This window comes from Ranitomeya variabilis, chromosome 5, assembly GCF_051348905.1.
Source record: "Ranitomeya variabilis isolate aRanVar5 chromosome 5, aRanVar5.hap1, whole genome shotgun sequence".
NCBI classification, from domain to species: Eukaryota; Metazoa; Chordata; class Amphibia; order Anura; family Dendrobatidae; genus Ranitomeya; species Ranitomeya variabilis.
In genome coordinates, this window is record NC_135236.1 from 289692909 (window position 1) to 289720129 (window position 27221).

Here is a 27221-nt window from a genome sequence, read left to right on the forward strand (position 1 = left end):
ATGTTCTGCCTGGGGCCACTGTGCTCTGCCTGGGGCCCCATATGCTGCCTGGGGCCCCTGTGCTCTGCCTGGGGCCCCTGTGCTCTGCCTGGGGCCCCTGTGCTCTGCCTGGGGCCCCTGTGCTCTGCCTGGGGCCCCATGTTCTGCCTGGGGCCCCTGTGCTCTGCCTGGGGCCACTGTGCTCTGCCTGGGGCCCCATATGCTGCCTGGGGCCCCTGTGCTCTGCCTGGGGCCCCATATGCTGCCTGGGGCCCCTGTGCTCTGCCTGGGGCCACTGTGCTCTGCCTGGGGCCCCATAGGCTGCCTGGGGCCCCTGTGCTCTGCCTGGGACCATTGTGCTCTGCCTGGGGCCCCATATGCTGCCTGGGGCCCCTGTGCTCTGCCTGGGGCCACTGTGCTCTGCCTGGGGCCCCATATGCTGCCTGGGGCCCCTGTGCTCTGCCTGGGGCCCCATATGCTGCCTGGGGCCCCTGTGCTCTGCCTGGGGCCACTGTGCTCTGCCTGGGGCCCCATAGGCTGCCTGGGGCCCCTGTGCTCTGCCTGGGACCACTGTGCTCTGCCTGGGGCCCCATATGCTGCCTGGGGCCCCTGTGCTCTGCCTGGGGCCCCATATGCTGCCTGGGGCCCCTGTGCTCTGCCTGGGGCCCCATATGCTGCCTGGGGCCCCTGTGCTCTGCCTGGGGCCCCTGTGCGCAGCCTGGGGCCCCATGTTCTGCCTGGGGCCACTGTGCTCTGCCTGGGGCCCCATATGCTGCCTGGGGCCCCTGTGCTCTGCCTGGGGCCCCTGTGCTCTGCCTGGGGCCCCATAGGCTGCCTGGGGCCCCTGTGCTCTGCCTGGGACCACTGTGCTCTGCCTGGGGCCCCATATGCTGCCTGGGGCCCCTGTGCTCTGCCTGGGGCCACTGTGCTCTGCCTGGGGCCCCATAGGCTGCCTGGGGCCCCTGTGCTCTGCCTGGGACCACTGTGCTCTGCCTGGGGCCCCATATGCTGCCTGGGGCCCCTGTGCTCTGCCTGGGGCCCCATATGCTGCCTGGGGCCCCTGTGCTCTGCCTGGGGCCCCATATGCTGCCTGGGGCCCCTGTGCTCTGCCTGGGGCCACTGTGCTCTGCCTGGGGCCCCATAGGCTGCCTGGGGCCCCTGTGCTCTGCCTGGGACCCCATATGCTGCCTGGGGCCCCTGTGCTCTGCCTGGGGCCACTGTGCTCTGCCTGGGGCCCCATATGCTGCCTGGGGCCCCTGTGCTCTGCCTGGGGCCCCATATGCTGCCTGGGGCCCCTGTGCTCTGCCTGGGGCCCCATGTTCTGCCTGGGGCCACTGTGCTCTGCCTGGGGCCCCTGTGCTCTGCCTGGGGCCCCTGTGCTCTGCCTGGGGCCCCTGTGCTCTGCCTGGGGCCCCTGTGCTCTGCCTGGGGCCCCTGTGCTCTGCCTGGGGCCCCTGTGCTCTGCCTGGGGCCCCTGTGCTCTGCCTGGGGCCCCATGTTCTGCCTGGGGCCCCTGTGCTCTGCCTGGGGCCACTGTGCTCTGCCTGGGGCCCCATATGCTGCCTGGGGCCCCTGTGCTCTGCCTGGGGCCCCATATGCTGCCTGGGGCCCCTGTGCTCTGCCTGGGGCCACTGTGCTCTGCCTGGGGCCCCATAGGCTGCCTGGGGCCCCTGTGCTCTGCCTGGGACCACTGTGCTCTGCCTGGGGCCCCATATGCTGCCTGGGGCCCCTGTGCTCTGCCTGGGGCCACTGTGCTCTGCCTGGGGCCCCATATGCTGCCTGGGGCCCCTGTGCTCTGCCTGGGTGTAGGACACTGGTGACGTCACTTATCTCCGGACATTAGCTCCGGACATTAGCTCCGGACATTATCTCCGGACATTAGCTCCGGACAAAGCCACGGAAGTTGGCACAAATTGCAGGAAGTAGTATTCTAGGCAATTATATATTAGATAGGCTTTAATGTATTAATTTAAAAATAGGTATTATTAAATACTTAAATGGCTATTCTACTGAAGAGTCCACAGTAATAAATTATTTCATTGAACTAAAGAAATACATTTTGGGAGTAGACCCGTTAAGACTAGCATCAAGTAGATCTGTCACTAGATGTGAAAATACAAAGACCATACATTATAAATTCAAGGTCTTAGACTTGTGTCATCTACTGCAAAGCAAGAAAAGTCACGCATCAGATTAGAGGAAGATTTAGGCTGTGCACACGTTCAGGATTTCTTGCAGAAAATTCCTGAGAAAATCCTGAGATTTTCTGCAAGAAATCCGCCACAAATCTGCATGCGTTTTTTGCGCGTTTTTACCGCGTTTTTGGTGCGGTTTTTTTGCAGATTTTTCCGGACATTTCCCAATGCATTATATAGTGGGAAATCCGCGAAAAATCCACAAAATTAATGAACATGCTGCGTTTTTTACCGTGATGCGTTTTTTTCACGGAAAAAAAACGCATCATGTGTACAAAAATTGCGGAATTCATTAAAAATGATGGGATGCATAATGTATGCAGATTTTTTGCGGTTTTATAGCGTTTTATCGGGAAAAAACGCGAAAAAAACGTGAAAAATCTGCAACGTGTGCACACAGCCTAAGGGTATGTGCACACGTTCAGGTTTTTTCTCTTTTTTTTCTCTTTTTTTCATGATAAAAACGCTATAAAAACTCATTAAAAACGAATGCATTATGCATTCTATCATTTAGAATGCATTCTGCAATTTTTGTGCACATGATGCATTTTTTTCCGCGAAAAAAATGCATTGCGGTAAAAAAAGCAGCATGTTCATTAATTTTGCATTTTTTTCGCGTTTTTCCCGCTATTCTATGCATTGGGAAAAAATGCAAAAAAACCGCATCAAAAACGGCGAAAAAAAAGGGTCAGGTTTTTGTCAGGAAAATTTCTGCCAGAAATCCTGACGTGTGCACATACCCTAAAGCATAAAATCAGATCTGAGGACTCCGCTCCACCAGATGACCCCTGTCAGATATACTCCCAACACACCAAACAGCGGCAGAGACATTCATTAATTAAAATTGCGGCATGGGGCTTAATGGGCAAATGTAGACAAACCGATATGACCAAATGTCATCTACATACTGCGTAAAAAATCCTTTACGTATATTCTAACCCCACTGAAAAAGCTTGGTGTGAAACGTGTTTGGTGCATTTCTCTGGGCGAGGCAGCATTAACACCACTGCTTATCTACTTTATGCTTACTGTTGCTCCTATCATATGTATATCTTATTTTGCATATTTCTACATATTGTGACCTCTGCTTTTTTCTTTTTCTGAGAAACCATCTTATAAGCATTTTGTAAAGCACATTGCTCAGTTCTCTTTTAAATATATTGCAAACTATTTGTCATTCTATTTAACACTGTGTGTAGTGTATTGATTGTATAGCACATGACATGGGATTATGGGGTGCTTTAGTTCACCTAGTAGTATATATTTTGTATCTGGAATTGTGCGTGCTTTTATATTGCTTTTTAAATTTGCAAAGTAGCAAAAGTGACTTGTATTGCTTCCTATAATTTGAGTCCTACACTTTCTGTATTATAGGTAGTTTTCCCTCATATTTAGTAATAGGAGGAGGAACTCCCACGTGGCTCCAGGAGGAGCTGAGGACATTGTGTGGTATCTGCGGGTGAATCCTGCAGGGAAAGGACTCTTTTGCACTTTATACTTGTTTTGTTTTTACATTAGGCCAGAAAGGCCACGTTTACTTTATTACACCCCGCTAAGACTTATGCTGTGTTTTACAAAAACTAGAGGGTGATTTACCTCAAGAGGCGATCCGGAGTCTACTTTGCAAGCAGACAACTGAGTCAACCCCTCACAATACCTTTATATTATACAATATTTTACAAAGACATCCCAAGCAGAGGCTCTGATCCTTCAACAGTTATCTGATTTTCTATACTATGCTCCTAATCTAGGACTAAATTAGTACACAAAATATATATGAATGACTAAAAAATTATGTGGAGGTTTCAAAAAAATTTCAAATGACAAAAATACCTATAGATGACAATTCTTTATGAACAATAGGTAAAAGCTGTGGCACTAAAAGTATTTGATCCAAGTTAGCAAGTTATCACCTATCCACTGTATAGATAACATGCTAATTGCTGGGGGTCCCTCCCTTTCACCCTTTTTGAGGGTTGTGTGGCAGTTGAGCATGTGCTCTACTGCTCCGTTCACTGCATATGGGAATGCTGAAGATAGCTGGCAGTCCCGTACACAATGAATGAAGTTGTGGTGCTTGACTTTAGAATTAAAGGGTCCCAGCGGAAGGCCACCCAGTAATCAGCATGATATTATCTATCTTATAGATAGGCAATATTTTGCAAACTTAGTACATTCTTGTACTGTAATCTATCTAAGATGATATTACACCCAAATTGATAAGTACATTTATTTCAGGGTACATCTAAAACATTCAGGAGGATTTGTGGTCACATTGCTTCTTTATTTAATATTTTTTGTAGTGCATGACTATTTTCATAGACTGCAGATTTGCTTCAGTGTCCATAGTGAAATCAGTCTGAAGAAGGTCCTATTGTTTGATGGAAGCGTCATTTGATTACATGGATTACGATTCCTACTAAATTACCCATTCTTGCATTATAAAGCGTGCCGGAATTTTTTTCTAGCGTGCTTATTCATGGAGTTTTATCCTAACAGGGTGCCAAATTTCCTTACAGAGTGACGTATATCACAGTTTAAAATACAATATGTTACAATTGCAGTGCGGCGGTGTCCTTGCGGTGCAGTGAGAAGGCAGTGACCCAGGAAAAGTTCAAAAAAAAAAAGTGTTTAATGTCCTATAACTCACACAGTGCACAGCACGCTGAATCCTCCGGATCGCAGCTGGGAAAAAACAAAAGACATTACGCGACCAGTTGCCGTGAGCGAACTACACCACCGTGTATGCTGGGGTGTCAGGCTTTAGACTCTGCTTGGCCCCGTGTTGCTTCACACAGAAAGAGCTCTGCACAAGTCTCTTGCTCGGTCTGCTTGCCCAGCCCCTTCTTTCTGACTAACTGTGTCGATGAATGGACTTTATTCACGCATACAAAATAGTCTACAATCTAAATTGATATTATCACAACTTGGAATTTATATCTTTAGTTGATTCTTCTTTTCACTGACGTGTAACAAAGTACCAATTGGATAAAAATTGTTCCCAACTCCCGGCTTAGATGCACTTTCATCTTCTAATTTGGTATAAAACAGCAGCTAAGCACAAGATAAACATCAGCTGAGCTCCATTGGTTTATAGTAGCTTTACGTTCCTATTCCTGCACTTCAGGTGAACTTAAAATTCAACAAAAATGGAGTGCTGATAAATAGAACAGATTTTAATTTCGTCTGCACCTTACATTTACTCTAATGTAAAACACCAATGCTTCATGACAGTAGAACCTCAGTAGATAATAATATATTGAGTTATAGTAGGACTGTAAATAGAGTCAGTGGGATCCGAAAAGTGCTTCCCATTTGTTATCCTTATTTAACCCCTTAACGAATGCCGATACGCCTTTTAACGGCGGCCGCTAAGGGTACTTAAACCACAGCGCCGTTAATTAACGGCGCTGTGGAAAAAGTTAATAGCGCCCCCCAGAGTCAGATTTTCTCTGGGGTCTCGGTTACCAGGGGTAGCCGAGACCCCAGAGAACATGATTCGGGATTTTTTTACCGACCCCCGAGTTGCGATCGCCGGTAATTAACCGTTTACCGGCAATCGCAAAAAAAAACAAAAAACGCGATTTCCCATTTAATTTCTCTGTCCTCCGATGTGATCGCACATCAGAGGACAGAGAAATGGGGTCCCCGGTCGCCCCCGATGCCCCCCCGATACTCACCTGTCTCCCCCGGTGCTCCTCGTGGCTCCCCATGGGTGCCGCCATCTTAAAAATGGTGGGCGCACGCGCAGTGCGCCTGCCGGCCGGAACCTGGGAGATCTTTGGGGTCTCGGCTGCTGGGGGTAGCCGAGACCCCAAAGAACATGATTGGGGTCGGTTTTTACCAACCCCTGTTTTGCGATAGCCGGTAATTAACGGTTTACCGGCGACCGCAAAAAAAAAAAAAAAAAGTGATGTGTAATTCTCTGTCCTCTGATGTGATCGCACATCAGAGGACAGAGAAATAGGGGGATTCGGGGACACTATCATACTTACCGGTGTCCCTGGGTCCTCCTGTGTCTTCTCCTGGCCGCCGGCTTCTTCCTATGAAAAGAAAATGGCGGGCGCATGTGCAGTGCGCCCGCTCTCTGCTGCCATCTGCCGGCCGGCAGGAGAGAAGAGTTGGGGCTAAAATTAGGGTTAGGGTTAGGGCTAAATTTAGGGTTAGGGTTGGAGCTAAATTTAGGGTTAGGGTTGGGGCTAAATTTAGGGTTAGGGCTGGGGCTAAATTTAGGGTTAGGGTTGGGGCTAAAGTTAGAGTTGGGGCTAAAGTTAGGACTAGGGTTGCGGCTAAAGTTAGGGTTAGGGTTAGGATTAGGGTTTGGATTAGGGTTACGTTTGGGATTATGGTTAGGTTTGGGATTAGGGTTAAGGGTAGGGTTGGGATTAGGGGTGTATTGGGATTAGGGTTAGGTTTGAGGTTAGGGTTGAGATTAGGATTAGGGGTGTGTTGGATTTAGGGTTCTGATTAGGGTTATGGTTGTTTTGAGGTTATGGTTGCGATTATCCTTAATGTGCGATTAGGATTATGGATCGGGTTGGCATTAGGGTTAGGCCTCTTTCACACTTCAGTCTTTTGGCGTCAGTCTGAAACCGCCATTTTCATCAAATAGCGGATCCGCCATTTTTTTTGGCGGTTCCGCTATTTTCCCATAGACATGCATTAGCGACGGATTGTGGCGGATAGTCGTCCGTTCCATCCGCCATGTGACAGATCCGTCGAGATTTGGCGGACGTCATCTAGACATTGACGGCCATTGTAACGTTTTTTGTCTGCGCCGAAATGGCGGTTCGCGACGTCACGTTCGTCATTCCATAGAATGGCCGCCTATGGGCGACGGATCCGTCTTTACCGTCATTTCGGCGGATCCGTCGCCCCAATCCGCTTTTTCAATTGCGCATGCTCCAAAAAGTAGATACTTTTCCCAGACAACCCTCAAGTAACGGATCCGTCAAAAAAACAGATCCGTTAGAACCGTTTTCTCAACAATTGTGACGGATCCGTCACTATGTCGGAGCTGACTGACGCCAAACAACTGAAGTGTGAAAGAAGCCTTAGGGGTGTGTTGGTGTTAGGTTGGAGTTAGATTTGGGGGGGTTTCCACTGTTTAGGTACATCAGGGGGTCTCTAAACGCCACAGCCAATTTTGCGCTCAAAAAGTCAAATGGTGCTCCCTCCCTTCCGAGCTCTGCCGTGCACCCAAACAGTGGTTTACCCCCACATATGGGGCATCAGCGTACTCGGGATAAATTGGACAACTTTTGGGGTCCAATTTCTCCTGATACCCTTGTGAAAATAAAAACTTGGGGGCTAAAAAATCTTTTTTGTGGAAAATTTTTTTTTTTTTTTATTTTCACAACTCTGCATTATAAACGTCTGTGAAGCACTTGGGCATTCAAAGTTCTCACCACTCATCTAGATAAGTTCCTTGGGGGCTCTAGTTTCCAAAATGGGGTCACTTGTGGGGGGTTTCTACTGTTTAGGTACATCAGGGTCTCTGCAAACGCAACATAATGCCCGCAGACCATTCTATCAAAGTCTGCATTCCAAAATGGGGTTCCTTCCCTTCCGAGCTCTGCCATGCGCTCAAACAGTGGTCCCCACCACACATGGGGTATCAGTGTACTCAGCACAAATTGGACAACAACTTTTGGGGTCCAATTTCTCTTGTTACCCTTGTCAAAATAAAAATTTGGGGGCTCAAAAATCTTTTTTGTGGAAAAGTTTTTTTATTTTTATTTTCACGACTCTGCATTATAAACTTCTGTGAAGCACTTGGGCATTCAAAGTTATCACCACACATCTAGATAAGTTCCTTAAGTGGTTTAGTTTCCAAAATGGGGTCACTTGTGGGGGGTTTCTACTGTTAAGGCACATCAGGGGCTCTCCAAACGCGACATGGCGAACGATCTCAATTCCAGCCAATTCTACATTGAAAAAGTAAAACTGCACTCCTTCTCTTCCAAGCTCTGCGGTGCGCCCAAACAGTGGTTTACCCCCACATATAGGGTATCGCCATACTCAGGAGAAATTGCACAACAACTTTTGTGGTCTAATTTCTCCAGTTACCCTTGTCAAAATAAAAATTTGGGGGCAAAAAGATCATTTTTGAAAAAAAAAATGTGACTTTTTATTTTCACGGCTCTACGTTATAAACTTCTGAGAAGCACCTGGGGGTTTAAAGTGCTCACCACACATCTAGTTAAGTTCCTTAAGGGGTCTAGTTTCCAAAATGGGGTCACTTGTGGGGGGGGCTTCTACTGTTTAGGCACATCAGGGGCTCTCCAAATGCGACATGGCGTCCAATCTCAATTCCAGCCAATTCTACATTGAAAAAGTAAAACGGCACTCCTTCTCTTCCAGGCTCTGCGGTGCGCCCAAACAGTGGTTTACCCCCACATATGGGGTATCAACATACTCAGGAGAAATTGCACAGCAACTTTTGTGGTTAAATTTCTGTTTTTACACTTGTGAAAATAAAAAAAAAATGGTTCTGAAGCAAAATGTTTGCAAAAAAAAGTTAAATGTTCATTTTTGCCTTCCACATTGTTTCAGTTCCTGTGAATCACGTAAAGGGTTAATAAACTTCTTGAATGTGGTTTTGAGGGGTGCAGTTTTTAGAATGGTGTCACACTTGGGTTATTTTCTATCATATTGACCCCTCAAAATGACTTCAAATGTGATGTGGTCCCTAAAAAAAAATGGTGTTGTAAAAATGAGAAATTGCTGGTCAACTTTTAACCCTTATAACTCCCTAACAAAAAAAAATTTTGGTTCCAAAATTGTGCTGATGTAAAGTAGACATGTGGGAAATGTTATTTATTAACTATTTTTTGTGACATATCTCTCTGATTTAAGGGCATAAAAATCCAAAGTTTGAAAATTGCTAAATTTTAAAATTTCTTGCCATATTTCCATTTTTTTCATAAATAATCGCAAGTAATATCGAAGAAATGTTACCACTAACATGAAGTACAATATGTCACGAAAAAACAATCTCAGAATCACCGGGATCCGTTGAAGCGTTCCAGAGTTATAACCTCATAAAGTGACAGTGGTCAGAATTGTAAAAATTGGCCTGGTCATTAAGTACCAAATTGGCTCTGTCACTAAGGGGTTAAGAATCTTGGTATACCTGGTCCGTAAAAACATATGGTTGTCCAATTTAAAAAAATAATTTTGATTAAGACAATAAATGCAAGCTACTCTAATAGAGAGGCATGCGTACCCTATATGTGTTCGTGGAAAGTCACTCAATTTGTACTGAGAGCGGCTGGGCTACAAAAGTAGTATAAACACGATGATGCCATTTAAACAGGGTAGCTACCAGGGCTGTGAAGCCAGAGTCGGTATGAGATGGAATGACTCCTGAAATCTATAATAAATTGGGTTCAGTAGTTCAGTGCAGGATGTGCTGTAAATGTTTTCATAAGAATTTGGGAAAGTTATGAAATGTCCTATAAATGTCTGATCTACGGATCTCAGCTTTTAGTGGAGATGAATCTGTGCTGCACTTTATGCACATGCTCAGTAGTGACCAGTGCTGTGGGGTCGGAGTCAGGGAGACTGAGGAGTCGGAAGTTTGGCTTACACACTCCAATGCCCTGTGGCCACATCTGCATAAATTGTTAGAAGAAAGTATTTGGTCCAAGTAAAAGAAAGCTTTTGAAGTGTTTTATTTGCTTGTACAATTTATCTTTACACGACACTATAGAAAAACAAACATTTAACTAATGTCCAATATTTTTTGGATTGTAGAAAAATAAACACATGGCATGCTCCATGTAAAAGCCTATGTGAGTGCTAATAACACTGAGCAATTCTATTTTCCACATGAGAGGATTACAGCTAGTGGACCGATAATTATGTCGTGCTACAGGAAGTTAGCATTCTAGATCTCTATTAGCACCGTGCCTGGCAATGTACTCTGCTAATCCAATCATCAAAGCCATCACCAATAATTTGATTTCTTATTTCCCATTTGCAAATGCACTAAAGTAACTAACATAGAATTTCACTGTGAGCCCTTGGAGAACCAGAGGGTATCACAGACAAAGCTCTCCCGACTTTCCAGGACAGCGACACCGGTCTTCATCTAGAACATTAACTACAAAGCATAGATTGTTCATGGCATGTGTGTGTGTAATTGCTTTCTCCCAGTATCCAGCATGCAAAACTAATTACGTTCAGCAGGTCCCCAGCGATACACTAAACACACAATCCGTTTACAGTTTTCATGATTTAGTTATATTGTGGTTGGTGTAAAATGCAGAATCTAACATGGCAGTTAAGAATATGATAAGTGAAGAATAAATTTGCTATTTGTTTAACCAAAAGCTCATATTCTTCAATAGATGTATTGTGTACAACAAGCGGATAATAAAATGGCAATCAGACAATATACATCAACAATTAAATTATATGACGTAAACACTATAAATGTAATTTCCAATCAGATGAGTCTCAATCGGCTTTATAATGGGGTTATCCAGGACTATACATGGGGCGTTTTGCTTGATTGGACTTGATTGAGGTGTTTCACTCAATGTCTCACTTATTGTATAAATACTGCCTGGAACAACTGTATTACTTGTAATCCAGACAAATCTGTTTAAGGCTATGTGCACACGTCAGGATTTCTTGCAGAAATTTCCTGAGCAAAACCGGACATTTTCTGCAAGAAATCCGCATGCGTTTTTTTCACTTTTTTTTTTTGCGGTTTTTTTTCCGGAGATTTCCCAATGCAATAAAATAGTGGGAAATCCGCACAAAATCCACAAAATTAATGAACATGCTGTGTTTTTTATGTTTATTTCATGTGCACAAAAATTGCGGAATGCATCCTAAATGATGGGTTGCATATGTATGCTCTTTTTATGCATTTTTATAGCGAAAAAAACGTGAAAAATCCGCAACGTGTGCACACAGCCTAAGAGGTTGGCCACTACTTTTTGATTACTGTTTGATTGATGACCTATCTTTACAATAGGTCATCAATGCCTGATTGGCAGGGGTACAACACCCAGCACCTCCCCCATCACCCGGATTAGCTGTTAATGGTAGCAGTTGCCAGTACTCACTTGCGGATCTGGCATTTTTCTAGTAGTGTCCGAAGCTTGTTACTGCACATCCACCTCATATTCAAATCATTAGGAACCGGATGTGTAGTACCCCGTGTCAGCCACTATCAGAAGACTGAGTAGCTCCACAAGTGAGTACTTCTGGCCGGAGGCAGCCACTGCTGACACCGATATCAGCGGATCGGAAGGGGTATCGGGAGTTGGACCACCGCCAGATATCGATGACCTATCCTAAGGAAAGGTCAATCAATCGAAAAGTAGGGGACAACCTTTAACTTTTTCTCAGTTTTACTAATTTTACATGGCACAGTAACCATTTGCAGCATATTGGTCTGTCGCTATTGCCTGTAATAACAGGTCACCCACTGAATTTGTACACTTAAAGAGAAATGTAAGCTGCACAAAAAGTTATCAGAAGTCAAGGGGGTTTCCGGGCACAAAAAAACGCAAACAAATGACCTGGCAATCTCTGCTCCCAAGTTGTACTGCTCTCTGGCTTTTGTGCCAGAGACATATGCTCCTTACAGCTGACATACTCCCACCCTTGGTGACCACCCACTCCTCTGACGACAAAGTACCATACTGAGACTCCTATACAGTCACAAGATGAATGAATCACAGCCCACACCGTGCCCAACATTCTTTCAACTTCAGTCAGTAAACAGATTATATACCGTATTTTCCGGCTTATAAGACGACTTTTTAACCCCTAAAAATTGCCCCAACATCCTGTGCCCCAAACCCCAGACATCCTGCGACCAATCAGCGACAGGCGCAGTCCACCCGCAAATTGGTGCGGGATTTGAACCACGCTTCGCTGATGGGTCACGCCCAGCCAGCCGCGACCAATCAGCGAATTTAATCCCCAGTCACAGCGCGACGTACATACATATTCTAGAATACCCGATGCGTTAGAATCGGGCAACCATCTAGTATATACACTCACCGGCCACTTTATTAGGTACACCTGTCCAACTTCTTGTTAACACTTAATTTCTAATCAGCCAATCACATGGCGGCAACTCAGTGCATTTAGGCATGTAGACATGGTCAAGACAATCTCCTGCAGTTCAAACCGAGCATCAGTATGGGGAAGAAAGGTGATTTGAGTGCCTTTGAACGTGGCATGGTTGTTGGTGCCAGAAGGGCTGGTCTGAGTATTTCAGAAACTGCTGATCTACTGGGATTTTCACGCACAACCATCTCTAGGGTTTACAGAGAATGGTCCGAAAAAGAAAAAAAATCCAGTGAGCGGCAGTTCTGTGGGCGGAAATGCCTTGTTGATGCCAGAGGTCAGAGGAGAATGGGCAGACTGGTTCGAGCTGATAGAAAGGCAACAGTGACTCAAATCGCCACCCGTTACAACCAAGGTAGGCCTAAGAGCATCTCTGAACGCACAGTGCGTCGAACTTTGAGGCAGATGGGCTACAGCAGCAGAAGACCACACCGGGTACCACTCCTTTCAGCTAAGAACAGGAAACTGAGGCTACAATTTGTACAAGCTCATCGAAATTGGACAGTAGAAGATTGGAAAAACGTTGCTTGGTCTGATGAGTCTCGATTTCTGCTGCGACATTCGAATGGTAGGGTCAGAAATTGGCGTAAACATGAAAGCATGGATCCATCCTGCCTTGTATGGAGCATCTTTGGGATGTGCAGCCGACAAATCTGCGGCAACTGTGTGATGCCATCATGTCAATATGGACCAAAATCTCTGAGGAATGCTTCCAGCACCTTGTTGAATCTATGCCACGAAGAATTGAGGCAGTTCTGAAGGCAAAAGGGGGTCCAACCCGTTACTAGCATGGTGTACCTAATAAAGTGGCCGGTGAGTGTATATATATAAATATATATATATATATATATATATATATATATATATATATATATATATATATTTTTTTTTACACACACACAGCAGAGTTTGATAAACAGAAAGCTTAGCCGTTGCATGTTAAGATGCTCCAGTCCCGAGTGTCGGTGGCAGTGCTGGGTATTGAGGTGTGAGACTCGTGTGAGTTTCTCGTAAGTGTGACCCCAGTCAACGCAGATTTTATGTGTGTGTGTCTTTATTTAACTCTTTATTTAACTCTTTAAACTATTTGAACGCCGCTCTCAATCTCTGACCGTGGCCCTTAACTGGAACCCACTTGTGCCGTCTGCCAACAGTGCACCGTGTTGTGATTGCACGGTGTCAGTTGGTCGATGTGACAGTTGAGAGCCACCATCTCTGCCATTTTGGTCCCCTTCTGAATCTACATACCACAATGTCAGACTCCTCCTGCTTGACTGTAGACTCCTTTTGCCTGAAATCACACATCATAGAGGCTGTCAGTCAAGCAGGAGGATATGGCGCTGGACGAGGGAATAGAGCTGAAGTGACAGAGGCTTCAGATCTACAGCCTTATTTGCATATCAGTTCAAATGCAGATTTTTCCGTAATGAATGAATGGACTGGCCGTGTGAAGTGATTGCTTAACTTGTCTTTGAAAGAGTTATTAAAACATCGTAAAACCTATGAGAAATGAAGACATTTCATAACTTACAGCAGAATTTTAATAGCAAGTATTCCTGAGCTGACATAAGTGGTGATGTAACCCCCAGTTCCTTATTTAAAGAAGCACTCCTCCCATAATTTTTAATATATTGCATTCTCTATTTTATATAGCACTGTGTACTTACAATTGCTCTTTTTTTTCTACCCAGTAAATTATTTTCTTTTCCATTAGGTCTATAACATCACATGATTTAAAACTGACTAGCTGAATCCTTCAAAGCTCTATGTAGAAACAGGAGGTCAATTTTCCCTGTATGAATCATAAGTCACTGCAAAAGTCCCTGGTAAGGGAAGAGGGAGCAACTGGGTCAGGAGTGGAAGAGGGGAATGATAAATGCAGGGACAAGAGACTTCCTGTTTCTACTTAGGAAAGAGAAGAATCAACTGTGTAGAAGTGCAAAATGAGCAATTGTAACTACACAGTGCTATATAATATGATGATTGCACTATATTAAGAGGATAAAAACTTTACTGGGTGGAGGAGTGCTTCTGTAATACTACAGTCTGTTCAAAAGCTCAGCATACAGAGATTTCCTGCTGTGCTTTCAATGGAACATAGCTGGTCAGTGATGACCTGTGTAACGAATGGAAACGGAGGCACAGATGTAGAAGTTCACATTCGTATTTATTAAGGTTTGATGTGGAACCACTAGACCACGGTCCGGGGGGCTCCGAAGGGGGCATTACTGCGTGAGCCCCAGACACCCGTAGTAAGTCCCCTCGAACAGGGACAGAATGAAATGCCTGGAGGACACGGGTGCTACCTTCAGTTAGACCCCGAACTCGAGGCGGCTGTCCCAGCGGAACAGACGGACAAGCAAGGTTAACGGACGTTGCAGAGTTGACCGGAGGATACCGGGTGTAGGAGTGGAAGCTGGCTCCGGGAGTACTGGCGTGGTCTGGAATTGAGGCTGGCGGACTGGCAGGACTAGACGGGTCCAGAGTAGATACTGCGGAAGCAGTCCAGAATGACCGGGTAACTGGTAGCAGAAGATCTGTGGAGACAGAATGAGCGGAGATCCTTGCAGATGCTACAGAAACAGCAGAGCAAGATTACAGGAACCGGAAGTTAGCAACAGTAGGTACTTGTTGCTCCGGCGCCCTCCCTATGGTGGAAGGGCTAGAAATAGTAGTAAAACACACGCCATTGGTTAGAGACAACATTTGGAAAATGCACACTGTCTCTTTAAGAGGCTGGGAGCGAGCGCGCGTGCGACCTAGTAACCCTGTCAGGAAACCTGCTGGCCGCATGCCAGGAAGCAGGAGAGGAAGGAGAGGTGGGGGCTGTGTCCAGACAGCATGAAGCCGGCACAGAGCTAGAGACCTGACGGAGACCTCCTGGAGGTACAGTAAACAGACCGGGTGTAACACCCTGCCAGCAGCTCTAAGCTGTGTGCTCCAAATGGTGAATGTCATGGAGGCCTCTCCTGTGATTCTTGGCAAGTTTTTAGTTTTTTAGTGACTGGATATAAGTAGAGGGAGGGTGAACAGGTAGAGCATAGAAGCCTTTATCAACTCATTGCTCCACTACAGCCTGTTTTTTTTGGATCCAGGGGCAACAAAAGTGATATCATTCTTCTTTGCACTAGAAAGGTGTACTCTCCAATCTACGAGTCACATTGGAGATATCTTCTAAAATGATATTCAACAGCATTATAACATGCAACGGCTAAGCTTTCTGTTTATCAAACTCTGCTGTGTGTGTGTAAAAAAAAAAAAAAAAAATATATATATATATATATATATATATATATATATATATATATATATATATATATATATATACAGTGCCTACAAGTAGTATTCAACCCCCTGCAGATTTAGCAGGTTTACACATTTGGAATTAACTTGGCATTGTGACATTTGGACTGTAGATCAGTCTGGAAGTGTGAAATGCACTGCAGCAAAAAAGAATGTTATTTCTTTGTTTATTTTTTTTTTAAATTGTGAAAAGTCTTTTCAGAGGGTCATTTATTATTCAACCCCTCAACCCACCAGAATTCTGTTTGGTTCCCCTAAAGTATTAAGAAGTAGTTCAGGCACAAAGAACAATGAGCTTCACATGTTTGGATTAATTATCTTTTTCCAGCCTTTTCTGACTATTTAAGACCCTCCCCAAACTTGTGAACAGCACTCAAACATGGTCAACATGGGAAAGACAGAGGAGCATTCCAAGGCCATCAGAGACAAGATCGTGGAGGGTCACAAGGCTGGCAAGGGGTACAAAACCCTTTCCAAGGAGTTGGGCCTACCTGTCTCCACTGTTGGGAGCATCATCCGGAAGTGGAAGGCTTATGGAACTACTGTTAGCCTTCCATGGCCTGGACAGCCTTTGAAAGTTTCCTCCCGTGCCGAGGCCAGGCTTGTCCGAAGAGTCAAGGCTAACCCAAGGACAACAAGGAAGGAGCTCCGGGAAGATCTCATGGCAGTGGGGACATTGGTTTCAGTCAATACCATAAGTAACGTACTCCACTGCAATGGTCTCCGTTCCAGACGAGCCCGTAAGGTACCTTTACTTTCAAAGCGTCATGTCAAGGCTCGTCTACAGTTTGCTCATGATCACTTGGAGGACTCTGAGGCTGACTGGTTCAAGGTTCTCTTGTCTGAAGAGACCAAGATCGAGATCTTTGGTGCCAACCACACATGTGACGTTTGGAGACTGGATGGCACTGCATACGACCCCAAGAATACCATCCCTACAGTCAAGCATGGTGGTGGCAGCATCATGCTGTGGGGCTGTTTCTCTGCCAAGGGGCCTGGCCATCTGGTCCGCATCCATGGGAAGATGGATAGCATGGCCTACCTGGAGATTTTGGCCAAGAACCTCCGCTCCTCCATCAAGGATCTTAAGATGGGTCGTCATTTCATCTTCCAACAAGACAACGACCCAAAGCACACAGCCAGGAAAACCAAGGCCTGGTTCAAGAGGCAAAAAATCAAGGTGTTGCAGTGGCCTAGTCAGTCTCCTGACCTTAACCCAATTGAAAACTTGTGGAAGGAGCTCAAGATTAAAGTCCACATGAGACACCAAAAGAACCTAGATAACTTGGAGAAGATCTGCATGGAGGAGTGGGCCAAGATAACTCCAGAGACCTGTGCCGGCCTGATCAGGTCTTAGAAAAGACGATTATTAGCTGAAATTGCAAACAAAGGTTATTCCACAAAATATTAAACCTAGGGGTTGAATAATAATTGACCCACACTTTTATGTTTAAAATTTTTAAATATTTAACTGAGCAACAAAACTTTTTGGTTTGTAAGATTTATGCATCTGTTAATAAATCCTGCTCTTATTTGAAGTTTGAAGGCTCTAACTTATTTGCATCTTATTAAACCTGCTAAATCTGCAGGGGGTTGAATACTACTTGTAGGCACTGTATATGTATATACTAGATGGTTGCCCGATTCTAACGCATCGGGTATTCTAGAATATGTATGTACGTCGCGCTGTGACTGGGGGTTAAATTCGCTGATTGGTCGCGGCTGGCTGGGCGTGTCCAATCAGCGAAGTGTGGTTCAAATCCCGCACCAATTTGCGGGTGGACTGCGCCTGTCGCTGATTGGTCGCAGGATGTCTGGGGTTTGGGGCGCAGGATGTTGGGGCTTTGGGGTTCAGGATGTCGGGGGTTCAGGCAGCCTGTACACTGTGTTCCAAATTATTATGCAAATAATATTTCCTCATATTTTCTCTAAATTACCTATCTGAATTGCAGTCATTGTTATTTTCCAGTCATCTACTATTCTAGTATAATTGCAATGTTTTGGAAAAAACTGCCTATGAAAACAGTATCTTTTAAAAAAAAATAAACACTCAAAATGCATGTTCCAAATTATTATGCACAGCAGTTTTCAACCTTTTTTTTTTATTTTGAACAAAAAAATGGTCAATTGTGAAGATATAAGCATTATCAGCTTATTACAAAATTTCAAGTGAAAACTTTATTCTAGGTGATGTTACATTTGCACGTAGGACCCCTTGTTCAAATAAAGCTTCTGAACTCTCTCGTCCATTGAATTTGTCAGTTTTTGGATGGTTTCTGCTTCAATTGTTTTGCATGTGGACAGAATACCCTCCCAGAGCTGTTACTTAGATGTGAACTGCCTCCCGCCATCATAGACACTCCTTTTGATGATGCTCCAGAGGTTCTCAATGGGGTGGAGGTCAGGGGAAGATGGTGGCCACACCATAAGTTTGTCCTCTTTTATGCCCATAGCAGCCAGAGATGCAGATGTGTTTTTTGCAGCATGAGACGGTGCATTATCATGCATGAAAATGATCTTGCTGCGGAAAGCACGGTTCTTCCTCTTGAACCATGGCAGGAAGTGTTGTTTTAGAAACTCCACATAGATTATGGAGTTCATCTTTACCCCTTCAGGGATCATAAAGGGGCCGACAATCTCTCTCCCCATGATTCCAGCCCAAAACATTACTCCACCTCCTCCTTGTTGGCGCCTTAGCCGTGTTTTCATAGGGTGTCCATCCTCCACTCCATCCATCTGGACCATCGAGCGTTGCACGGCACTCATCGGTGAACAAAACAGTTTGGAAGTCAGTCTTCATGTATCGTTTGGCCCACTGGAGCCGTTTCTGCTTGTTGCAGTGGATAGAGGTGGTCGACAGGATGGCTTATGCACAGCTGCAAACCTCTGAAGGACCCTGCATCTTGTTGTTCTGGGGACGTTGGGGGCACCAGCAGCTTCAAAAACTTGTCTGCTGCTATGACAAGGCATTTTTGCAGCTGCTCTTTTAACCTTACGCAATTGACTGTTGGAAAGAGTCCTCAATTTTTCCTTATCAGCACGCACACGTGTGTGCTGGGAATCAGCTACATACTTCTTGATTGTACGATGATCACGATGAAGTGTCTTGGCAATGTTGATTGTAGTCATGCCTTGACCTAAATACTCCACAATTTGTTGCGTCTCAGCAGCCGACACATCCTTTTTCTTTCCCATTTTGGCAAAAAATGTAGGCTGCTTAATAATGTGGAACAGCCTTTCTAAGTAGTCTTGCCTTTATTTGGACACACCTGCCAAACTAATTTGCACAGGTATCTGCAATTGCTTTCAGTAATATAAAGAGCCCTGACACACATCACCATCAATGAGTTTAAATGACAAACAAAAAAATTCTAACCTTATCACTCCTAAACTCTATGTGCATAATAATTTGGAACACAGTGTAGTGCAGTTTGCGGCACTGCCTTCCTCTGGCCTGCAGGGGTCGCTGTGCTCTGGAGGCGCTGCCCGTGCTTTCCTCGCTGTCAGTCCCGAAAGCCTGTGATCCCGGCCTGGCTGTGGCTGTGCTGTGTGCTGTTGAATATCATTTTAGAAGATATCTCCAATGTGACTCGTAGATTGGAGAGTACACCTTTCTAGTGCAAAGAAGAATGATATCACTTTTGTTGCCCCTGGATCCCAAAAAAACAGGCTGTAGTGGAGCAATGAGTTGATAAAGGCTTCTATGCTCTACCTGTTCACCCTCCCTCTACTTATCTCCAGTCACTAAAAAACTAAAAACTTGCCAAGAATCACAGGACAGGCCTCCATGACATTCACCATTTGGAGCACACAGCTTAGAGCTGCTGGCAGGGTGTTACACCCGGTCTGTTTACTGTACCTCCAGGAGGTCTCCGTCAGGTCTCTAGCTCTGTGCTGGCTTCATGCTGTCTGGACACAGCCCCCACCTCTCCTTCCTCTCCTGCTTCCTGGCATGCGGCCAGCAGGTTTCCTGACAGGGTTACTAGGTCGCACGCGCGCTCGCTCCCAGCCTCTTAAAGAGACAGTGTGCATTTTCCAAATGTTGTCTCTAACCAATGGCATGTGTTTTACTACTATTTCTAGCCCTTCCACCATAGGGAGGGCGCCAGAGCAACAAGTACCTACTGTTGCTAACTTCCGGTTCCTGGAATCTTGCTCTGCTGTTTCTGTAGTATCTGCAAGGATCTCCGCTCATTCTGTCTGTCTCCACAGATCTTCTGCTACCAGTTACCCGGTCATTCTGGACTGCTTCCGCAGTATCTACTCTGGACCCGTCTAGTCCTGTTCGAGGGGACTTACTACGAGTGTCTGGGGCTCACGCAGTAACGCCCCATTCGGAGCCCCCCGGACCGTGGTCTAGTGGTTCCACATCAAACCTTAATAAATACGAATGTGAACTTCTACATCTGTGCCTCCGTTTCCATTCGTTACACAGGTCATCACTGACCAGCTATGTTCCATTGAAAGCACAGCAGGAAATCTCTGTATGCTGAGCTTTTGAACAGACTGTAGTATTACAGAAGCACTCCTCCACCCAGTAAAGTTTTTATCCTCTTAATATAGTGCAATCATCATATTATATAGCACTGTGTAGTTACAATTGCTCATTTTGCACTTCTACACAGTTGATTCTTCTCTTTCCTAAGTAGAAACAGGAAGTCTCTTGTCCCTGCATTTATCATTCCCCTCTTCCACTCCTGACCCAGTTGCTCCCTCTTCCCTTACCAGGGACTTTTGCAGTGACTTATGATTCATACAGGGAAAATTGACCTCCTGTTTCTACATAGAGCTTTGAAGGATTCAGCTAGTCAGTTTTAAATCATGTGATGTTATAGACCTAATGGAAAAGAAAATAATTTACTGGGTAGAAAAAAAAAGAGCAATTGTAAGTACACAGTGCTATATAAAATAGAGAATGCAATATATTAAAAATTATGGGAGGAGTGCTTCTTTAAATAAGGAACTGGGGGTTACATCACCACTTATGTCAGCTCAGGAATACTTGCTATTAAAATTCTGCTGTAAGTTATGAAATGTCTTCATTTCTCATAGGTTTTACGATGTTTTAATAACTCTTTCAAAGACAAGTTAAGCAATCACTTCACACGGCCAGTCCATTCATTCATTACGGAAAAATCTGCATTTGAACTGATATGCAAATAAGGCTGTAGATCTGAAGCTTCAGCTCTATTCCCTCGTCCAGCGCCATATCCTCCTGCTTGACTGACAGCCTCTATGATGTGTGATTTCAGGCAAAAGGAGTCTACAGTCAAGCAGGAGGAGTCTGACATTGTGGTATGTAGATTCAGAAGGGGACCAAAATGGCAGAGATGGTGGCTCTCAACTGTCACATCGACCAACTGACACCGTGCAATCACAACACGGTGCACTGTTGGCAGACGGCACAAGTGGGTTCCAGTTAAGGGCCACGGTCAGAGACTGAGAGCGGCATTCAAATAGTTTAAAGAGTTAAATAAAGAGTTAAATAAAGACACACACACATAAAATATGCGTTGACTGGGGTCACACTTGCGAGAAACTCACACGAGTCTCACACCTCAATACCCAGCACTGCCACCGACACTCGGGACCGGAGCATTCAGTTACATAGAATTACATAGAAATACTCCGCTCCCGAGTGCTGGCATCAGTGCCGGGTATTGATGTGCGAGACTCGTGCGAGCTTCTCGCAAATGTGTGTCCCGGTCTTAAATGCAATATCTGTTTAATTTACATAAAATAAATTGCGTGGGCTCTCGCACAATTTTCAAGTTCAGAGTGGGAAAGCCAGCAACAGGGGGCCAATGTTTGTAGCCTGGGAAGGAGTTAATACCCATGGATCTTCCCAGGCTATGAATATCAGCCTGCAGCTGTATATTTAGTCTTTACTGACTATTAAAATAGGGGGAACCTCCCCCCCAAAAAATGAAGTGGGGTCCCCCAATAATTAATAGCCAGAAAGGCTACGCAGACCGCTGCGGGCTGATATTCATAGCCTAGGAAGGGGCCATGGATATTGGCCCCCCCAGCTACAAATACCAGCTCCCAGCCGCCCCAGAAATGGCGCACTTGTAAGATGTGCCAATTCCGGCACTTAGCCTCTAAGTTCCCACTGCCCTGTAGCTGTGGCATATGGGATAATAAGGGGTTAACGTCACCTTTGTATTGTAAGGTGACATCAAGCCTGGATAGTAATGGAGAGGTGTCAATAAGACACATATCCATTACTAATTCTATAGTAGTGAAAATAAAAAATAAAAAAAAGACACAGCCAGAAAATAATATTTTAATATTCTTAATTTCACCATACTTACAATCATGCCTAATTCCCCAAAGCCATTGATCACCTGCAAAAAAAAAAAATAACAAACCAACTGAATACTTCGTGTCCGACGCAGTCCAATTAATAACGAGTGTCCCATGACAATCTCCCCTATAGAGCTGTCACATCAGGAGATGTGACAGCTCTATAGGCCTCCAGTGACACACTGACAGGAGACAATGGCTCCTGCAGTGTTATCACTGAGGGTTCAATGAGTTCATTGCTCTCACTTTACGGCACTGCTGTGTGAGAATTTTCCCATGCAGCTGGGCCGCAAGTGACAGTATTACCTATACTGTACTCACAGCGGCGGAGGGATACAGTGCAGAAGGATACCTTAAGTCATTGTATCCCGGAGCCCCTGGAGAGCAGTCGCATCCGCTGAGATCGTTGTGGGACACTCATTATTACATGGATTACTGTGGATCAGGGAGTATATTCTTGGTTTATTTTTTTTATATTTATTACAGGTGATCGAGGGATTCGGGAACTAGGTGATTGGTGAGTATATACTGTATGCTGTATGTACTGTCTGTTCTGAATGTGTGTATGTGTTGTTTTTTATTTTTAATACTTTAACACAGTAGTTGGATGATGGGAATATACTGTTCCATCATCCGGCTAGCTGTCACTGTAGCAGGCATAGCCGGATGTGACTAGAAGTCCCATCGGACAATGCCTGCCTACATATAGACTCGCGCACACACAGCCCCGCACACACCCACATCCCTCCGCAGACCCCTGCACACAGACACACACAGGCCCGCAGACACAGACAAACACCCGAACACAGATACACACATCTTCTCCGCAGTCTCTGCCCACATACATAGTCTCCGCCCACACACTCTTCCCCCTCCCGATCTGCAGCGTTTCTCGCATGCAACTCCACAGCAAAACGGCAGATCTTTTTAAATCTGCGGTTTTGCTGAGGCTTTGACTGACTCAATGGAAGTCAATGGGTGCAGAAACGATGCAGATCCGCAAAAAGAATTGACATGGTCCTTTTTTAATCCGCTGTGGATTCTGTGCAGAATTTTCCACACAATGTGCACAGCATTTTTTTCCCCCAATGATTTACATTGTACTGTAAATCACTTGTGGCTCTGCAGCATTTCTGCACGGAAAAAACACTGCGGATCCGCAGTAAATCCACAACATGTGCACATAGCCTAAAGGGACCGACAGACGTTCACCATGATGTGGTAGTGGGCTTCATACAGTCTGATCAATGTTAAACTAAGAACCTCATTTTCAGATTTGTACAGGTTTGCTGCTTAGATCAATGTATGATTTTTAGATGTGCGGTCCATGGCTTTTTTCTATAGTTCTAGCACCCCAGTTGTAAGATGCGGCAAATTCATTAAAAGGCATATGCTACTCCAGAACACCTTTCATTGAAAATGCAAAGCTTCATGAATAAAAGCCTATATGCTGTATACTGGTGCATAAGAGGTCCAAAAACTTCATGTATCTCTATTATATAATGCAACTGCAAATAGGGCTATGGAGTCGGTAAGCCAAACCTCCGACACCTCAATTTCCTTGACTCCCGACTCAGACTCCACAGCACTGGTCAGTGGTCACTACTGAGCATGTACATAAAGTGCAGCACAGATTCATCTCCACTAAGAGCCGAGAGCCTTAGATCAGGAACAGAACAGAAATTTATAGGACATTTCCCAACTTTCCCAGAATATTCTAAAAAATTTACAGCACATCCTGCACTGAACTACTGAACCCAATTTATTATATATTTTAGTCATAGTCGGTCCAATTTATACTGACTCCAACTCCACAGCCCTGACTGCAAAGAGGAAATAATTAATTCTTGACTATATTAGCAAAACTACACTTGTTTTAGATCGAGATTTTTTTTTCAAAATAATGTTACAGGTTATAGATGAAGCTTGATGCCAAATGCGCATTTCATTGGAGAGGTCTCTATAATGCCACTGTGCATTTTTACTATTATGTGACACCGCTGTTGTATTCCTGTTTATTTTTCTTTGAATATTTATAACTGTGTGTTTGAGATTTACTATTTTGAGCTTATATGTTTATTTCAGTATCCGCCCTCAATGCTGTCACTGTACATATGATATTCAATTAATTTTTCCTACTCAATCCACCCTATATCTTCATTGGATGGATGGTGTCATTGCCCAACAATCTATAGTATTTTTAATGTCTAACTTTTTATGTTTATCATGTTGTTTTTAAATACTGTCTAATAAAAATTTAAATAAAATATATATGTTGAGCCCTGCACATTTTTTGTACAGGTTTGCTCAAAGATCTACGACATGTTAAGTGCGTAATTTCTCTCCTCTGTCAATCCCATTAACAGGAGAAGTTGTAATTGTCTGCCTGTACGCACAAATTATTCCATTCAGTGCCAGTATGCAGGGTTGTTGAAACCATCAGGAAATTAAAAGCCGAATTTTGTAGAAAGCTATATAACTTATTACACAATAAAAGTTATCAGAAATAATTTGTGTTTGGTGTAAACAAGACTAAAATAAATATCACATGGTTGCCTTGTGCTTCTGGGGTCCAAGCTATACATTCAAAATAGTTTTTCTGGACCCCATTCCTGGTGTTCACAACGTCAGTCTTAATGAAGGCACTGCTAGAGTTAAAGGGAACCTGTCGTGTCCGATAATGCTACTAATAGTTAAAGATTAACAGCACAATTGGACATGACAGGTTCTCTTTAAAAGTGCCTAATTCATTAAGGAAGTGCACGCTTCTTCAAGAATTATGCACATCTTACAAATACCATGCACCTCTGCCAAAAGTGTTTGGACTATATTTTTTGAGTAGTTTACCCTACTAATGTGGAGTAAATTTTGAAGAATTTGTGGGACCTTCTTCATCACACCCCATCCAAGCTCCATCCAATTTGCCAGAGCTGGCCGGGATTGGGATAAAAACAGCAAAAGTCACTTTAGGACAAGTTCGAATTGCTAAAATATTTGCATAATTTCAAAGAGGTCTATGCATGATAACTGGGAAAAACACCGTAAATAAATGGGTCTTATGTGTTCCCTATTTTTAGGTGGGTTTCCTAGAACCCTTTCATATGCATAAAACAAACTGACAAGAAAAGAATGTGGGTTAAAATGGGGACATGAACGGGTGTGAGTAGTTTAAAATAGGAATGGTGTTTCTTTTATCATAGGCCGTGTTGACCTCTCTCCAAATTTAACGTTTCTGGTTGTGGCCAAAAAGTTAAATTTTGGTCTCATCGCTCCTTGTTCCAGAAGATTTGAGGCTTGTCTCTGTGCTGTGTTGCGTATTGTAGGTGATATACTTTGTGGCATTTGCACAGTAATCGTTTTCTTCTGGCGACTCGACCATGCAGCCCATTTTTCTTCAAGTGCCTCCTTATTGTGCATCTTGAAACAGCCACACCGCTAGTTTTCAGAGAGTCTAGTATTTCAGCTGATGTTATTTGTGGGTTTTTCTTTGCATACCAAACAATTTTCCTTTGAGTGGAAAACATTTTTGTTGGTCTACCTGACCGTGGTTTTGTTTTTACACAGCCCCTGATTTTCCATTTGTTAGTCACAGTTTGAACACTGCTGACTGGCATTATCAATTACTTCGTTATATTTTTGTATCCTTTTCCTGTTTTATACAGTTTCAATTACTTCGTTATATTTTTGTATCCTTTTCCTGTTTTATACAGTTTATCTACCTTTTCCGTTGACGATTCTTTTGCTTTCCTCATGACTCACAATGCAGAAATGTCAGTGGCTGGATGAAAGATGCAAGAGTCTGTCTGGATCCCAGAAACTCACTCAGCTTTTATGCACACACACTGATTACAAGCAAACAGGTCATAGGTGAGGATGTTACCTTTAAGGTACCTTCACACGAAACGACTTTGTAACGATATCGCTAGCGATCCGTGACGTTGCAGCGTCCTGGCTAGCGATATCGTTTAGTTTGACATGCAGCAGCGATCAGGATCCTGCTGTGATGTCGCTGGTCGCTGAATAAAGTTCAGAACTTTATTTGGTCGTCCGATCGCCGTGTATCGTTGTGTTTGACAGCAAAAGCAACGATACCAACGATATTTTACACTGGTAACCAGGGTAAACATCGGGTTGCTAAGCGCAGGGCCGCGCTTAGTAACCCGATGTTTACTCTGGTTACCAGCGTAAAATGTAAAAAAAACAAACAGTACATACTTACATGCGTCCCCCGGCGTCCGCTTCCCACACTGACTGAGCGCCGCAAAGTGAAAGTGAAATCACAGCACAGCGGTGACGTCACCGCTGTGCCCTGCTACTGCCGGCGCTCACACAGTGCAGGAAGCGGACGCCGGGGGACGCGAATGTAAGTATGTACTGTTTGTTTTTTTACATTTTACGCTGGTAACCAGGGTAAACATCGGGTTACTAAGCGCGGCCCTGCGCTTAGCAACCCGATGTTTACCCTGGTTACCCGGGGACCTCGGCATCGTTGGTCGCTGGAGAGCGGTCTGTGTGACAGCTCTCCAGCGATCAAACAGCGACGCTGCAGCGATCGGCATCGTTGTCGCTATCGCTGCAGCATCGCTTCGTGTGAAGGTACCTTTAGTAGCCATTCAAACCCATTTGTGTCAACTTCTGTGCATGTTATCAGGCGAAAATCACCAGGGTATGTAAACATTTTTGATCAGGGTCATTTGGATGTTTTGGGGTGTCATTATGATTTAAAAAGAGAAAACACAGTAGTTTGACAATAAATGGCTTCACCCAACCACTAACCATGAGTGGAGAAAAAAGTTTTGGTGTTATCATTCATAAACTCTGAAAAAAGGCTTAGAAAGCAAAAATGCTTCCAGGCTATGTAAACTTTTGAGCACAACTGTATCTCCGAGCAGTGTTGTGGAATATGTTGACGTTACATAACTAGCAGGAATAAGGAGACATTACCTGAATGCTGCACTGCAGGTATCCTTATACTCCTGGAGTTTTACACAAACCATATTCAGAAACTGATCCGAGTAAGCACTTAAGTCACGCATTAAATTCATCAGGTCCTGAATACTCTTCTCCACAATGAACGTGCTCTGGAAGAGAATTCAATAACAATACAGCACATTAGTTATTTCCTACCTGTGGAACAATGGATATGCTATTTATAGAGTAATTAACTGAATAAAAAAGATGATCTTATTAGATAAAGAGACAATAATAGTCAAGATCTATGATGACTGAATCTCATCCTGCTACAGACTGTCAGGAAGATTGAAAAATGTTGTTTAAGAGTGCTTGGACACAAGTATGACAGCATGACAAACAAGCTGATAACGCTTACGAATTTTTAGCATA

General features: G+C 44.4%; 1 protein-coding gene across 2 annotated transcripts in view; it reads right to left on the reverse strand.

Annotated features, from left to right (window-relative positions):
• Nucleotides 1-27221, reverse strand: part of EXOC4 (exocyst complex component 4) — a 605068-nt gene that overhangs the window by 176108 nt on the left and 401739 nt on the right. Inside the window, exons 12-13 of one of the 2 annotated variants that reach the window (XR_013215715.1) lie at nt 26479-26959; nt 25535-25758 (exon numbers count right to left, since the gene is read on the reverse strand). Coding sequence is in view for 1 of the 2 variants with exons in the window: in XM_077264444.1 (XP_077120559.1) it covers nt 26823-26959 (137 nt within the window). In the remaining variant the exon portion in view is untranslated. Of the gene's footprint in view, nt 1-25534; nt 25759-26478; nt 26960-27221 lie in introns of those variants that run through there. The other variant, XM_077264444.1, reaches the window with a different exon arrangement.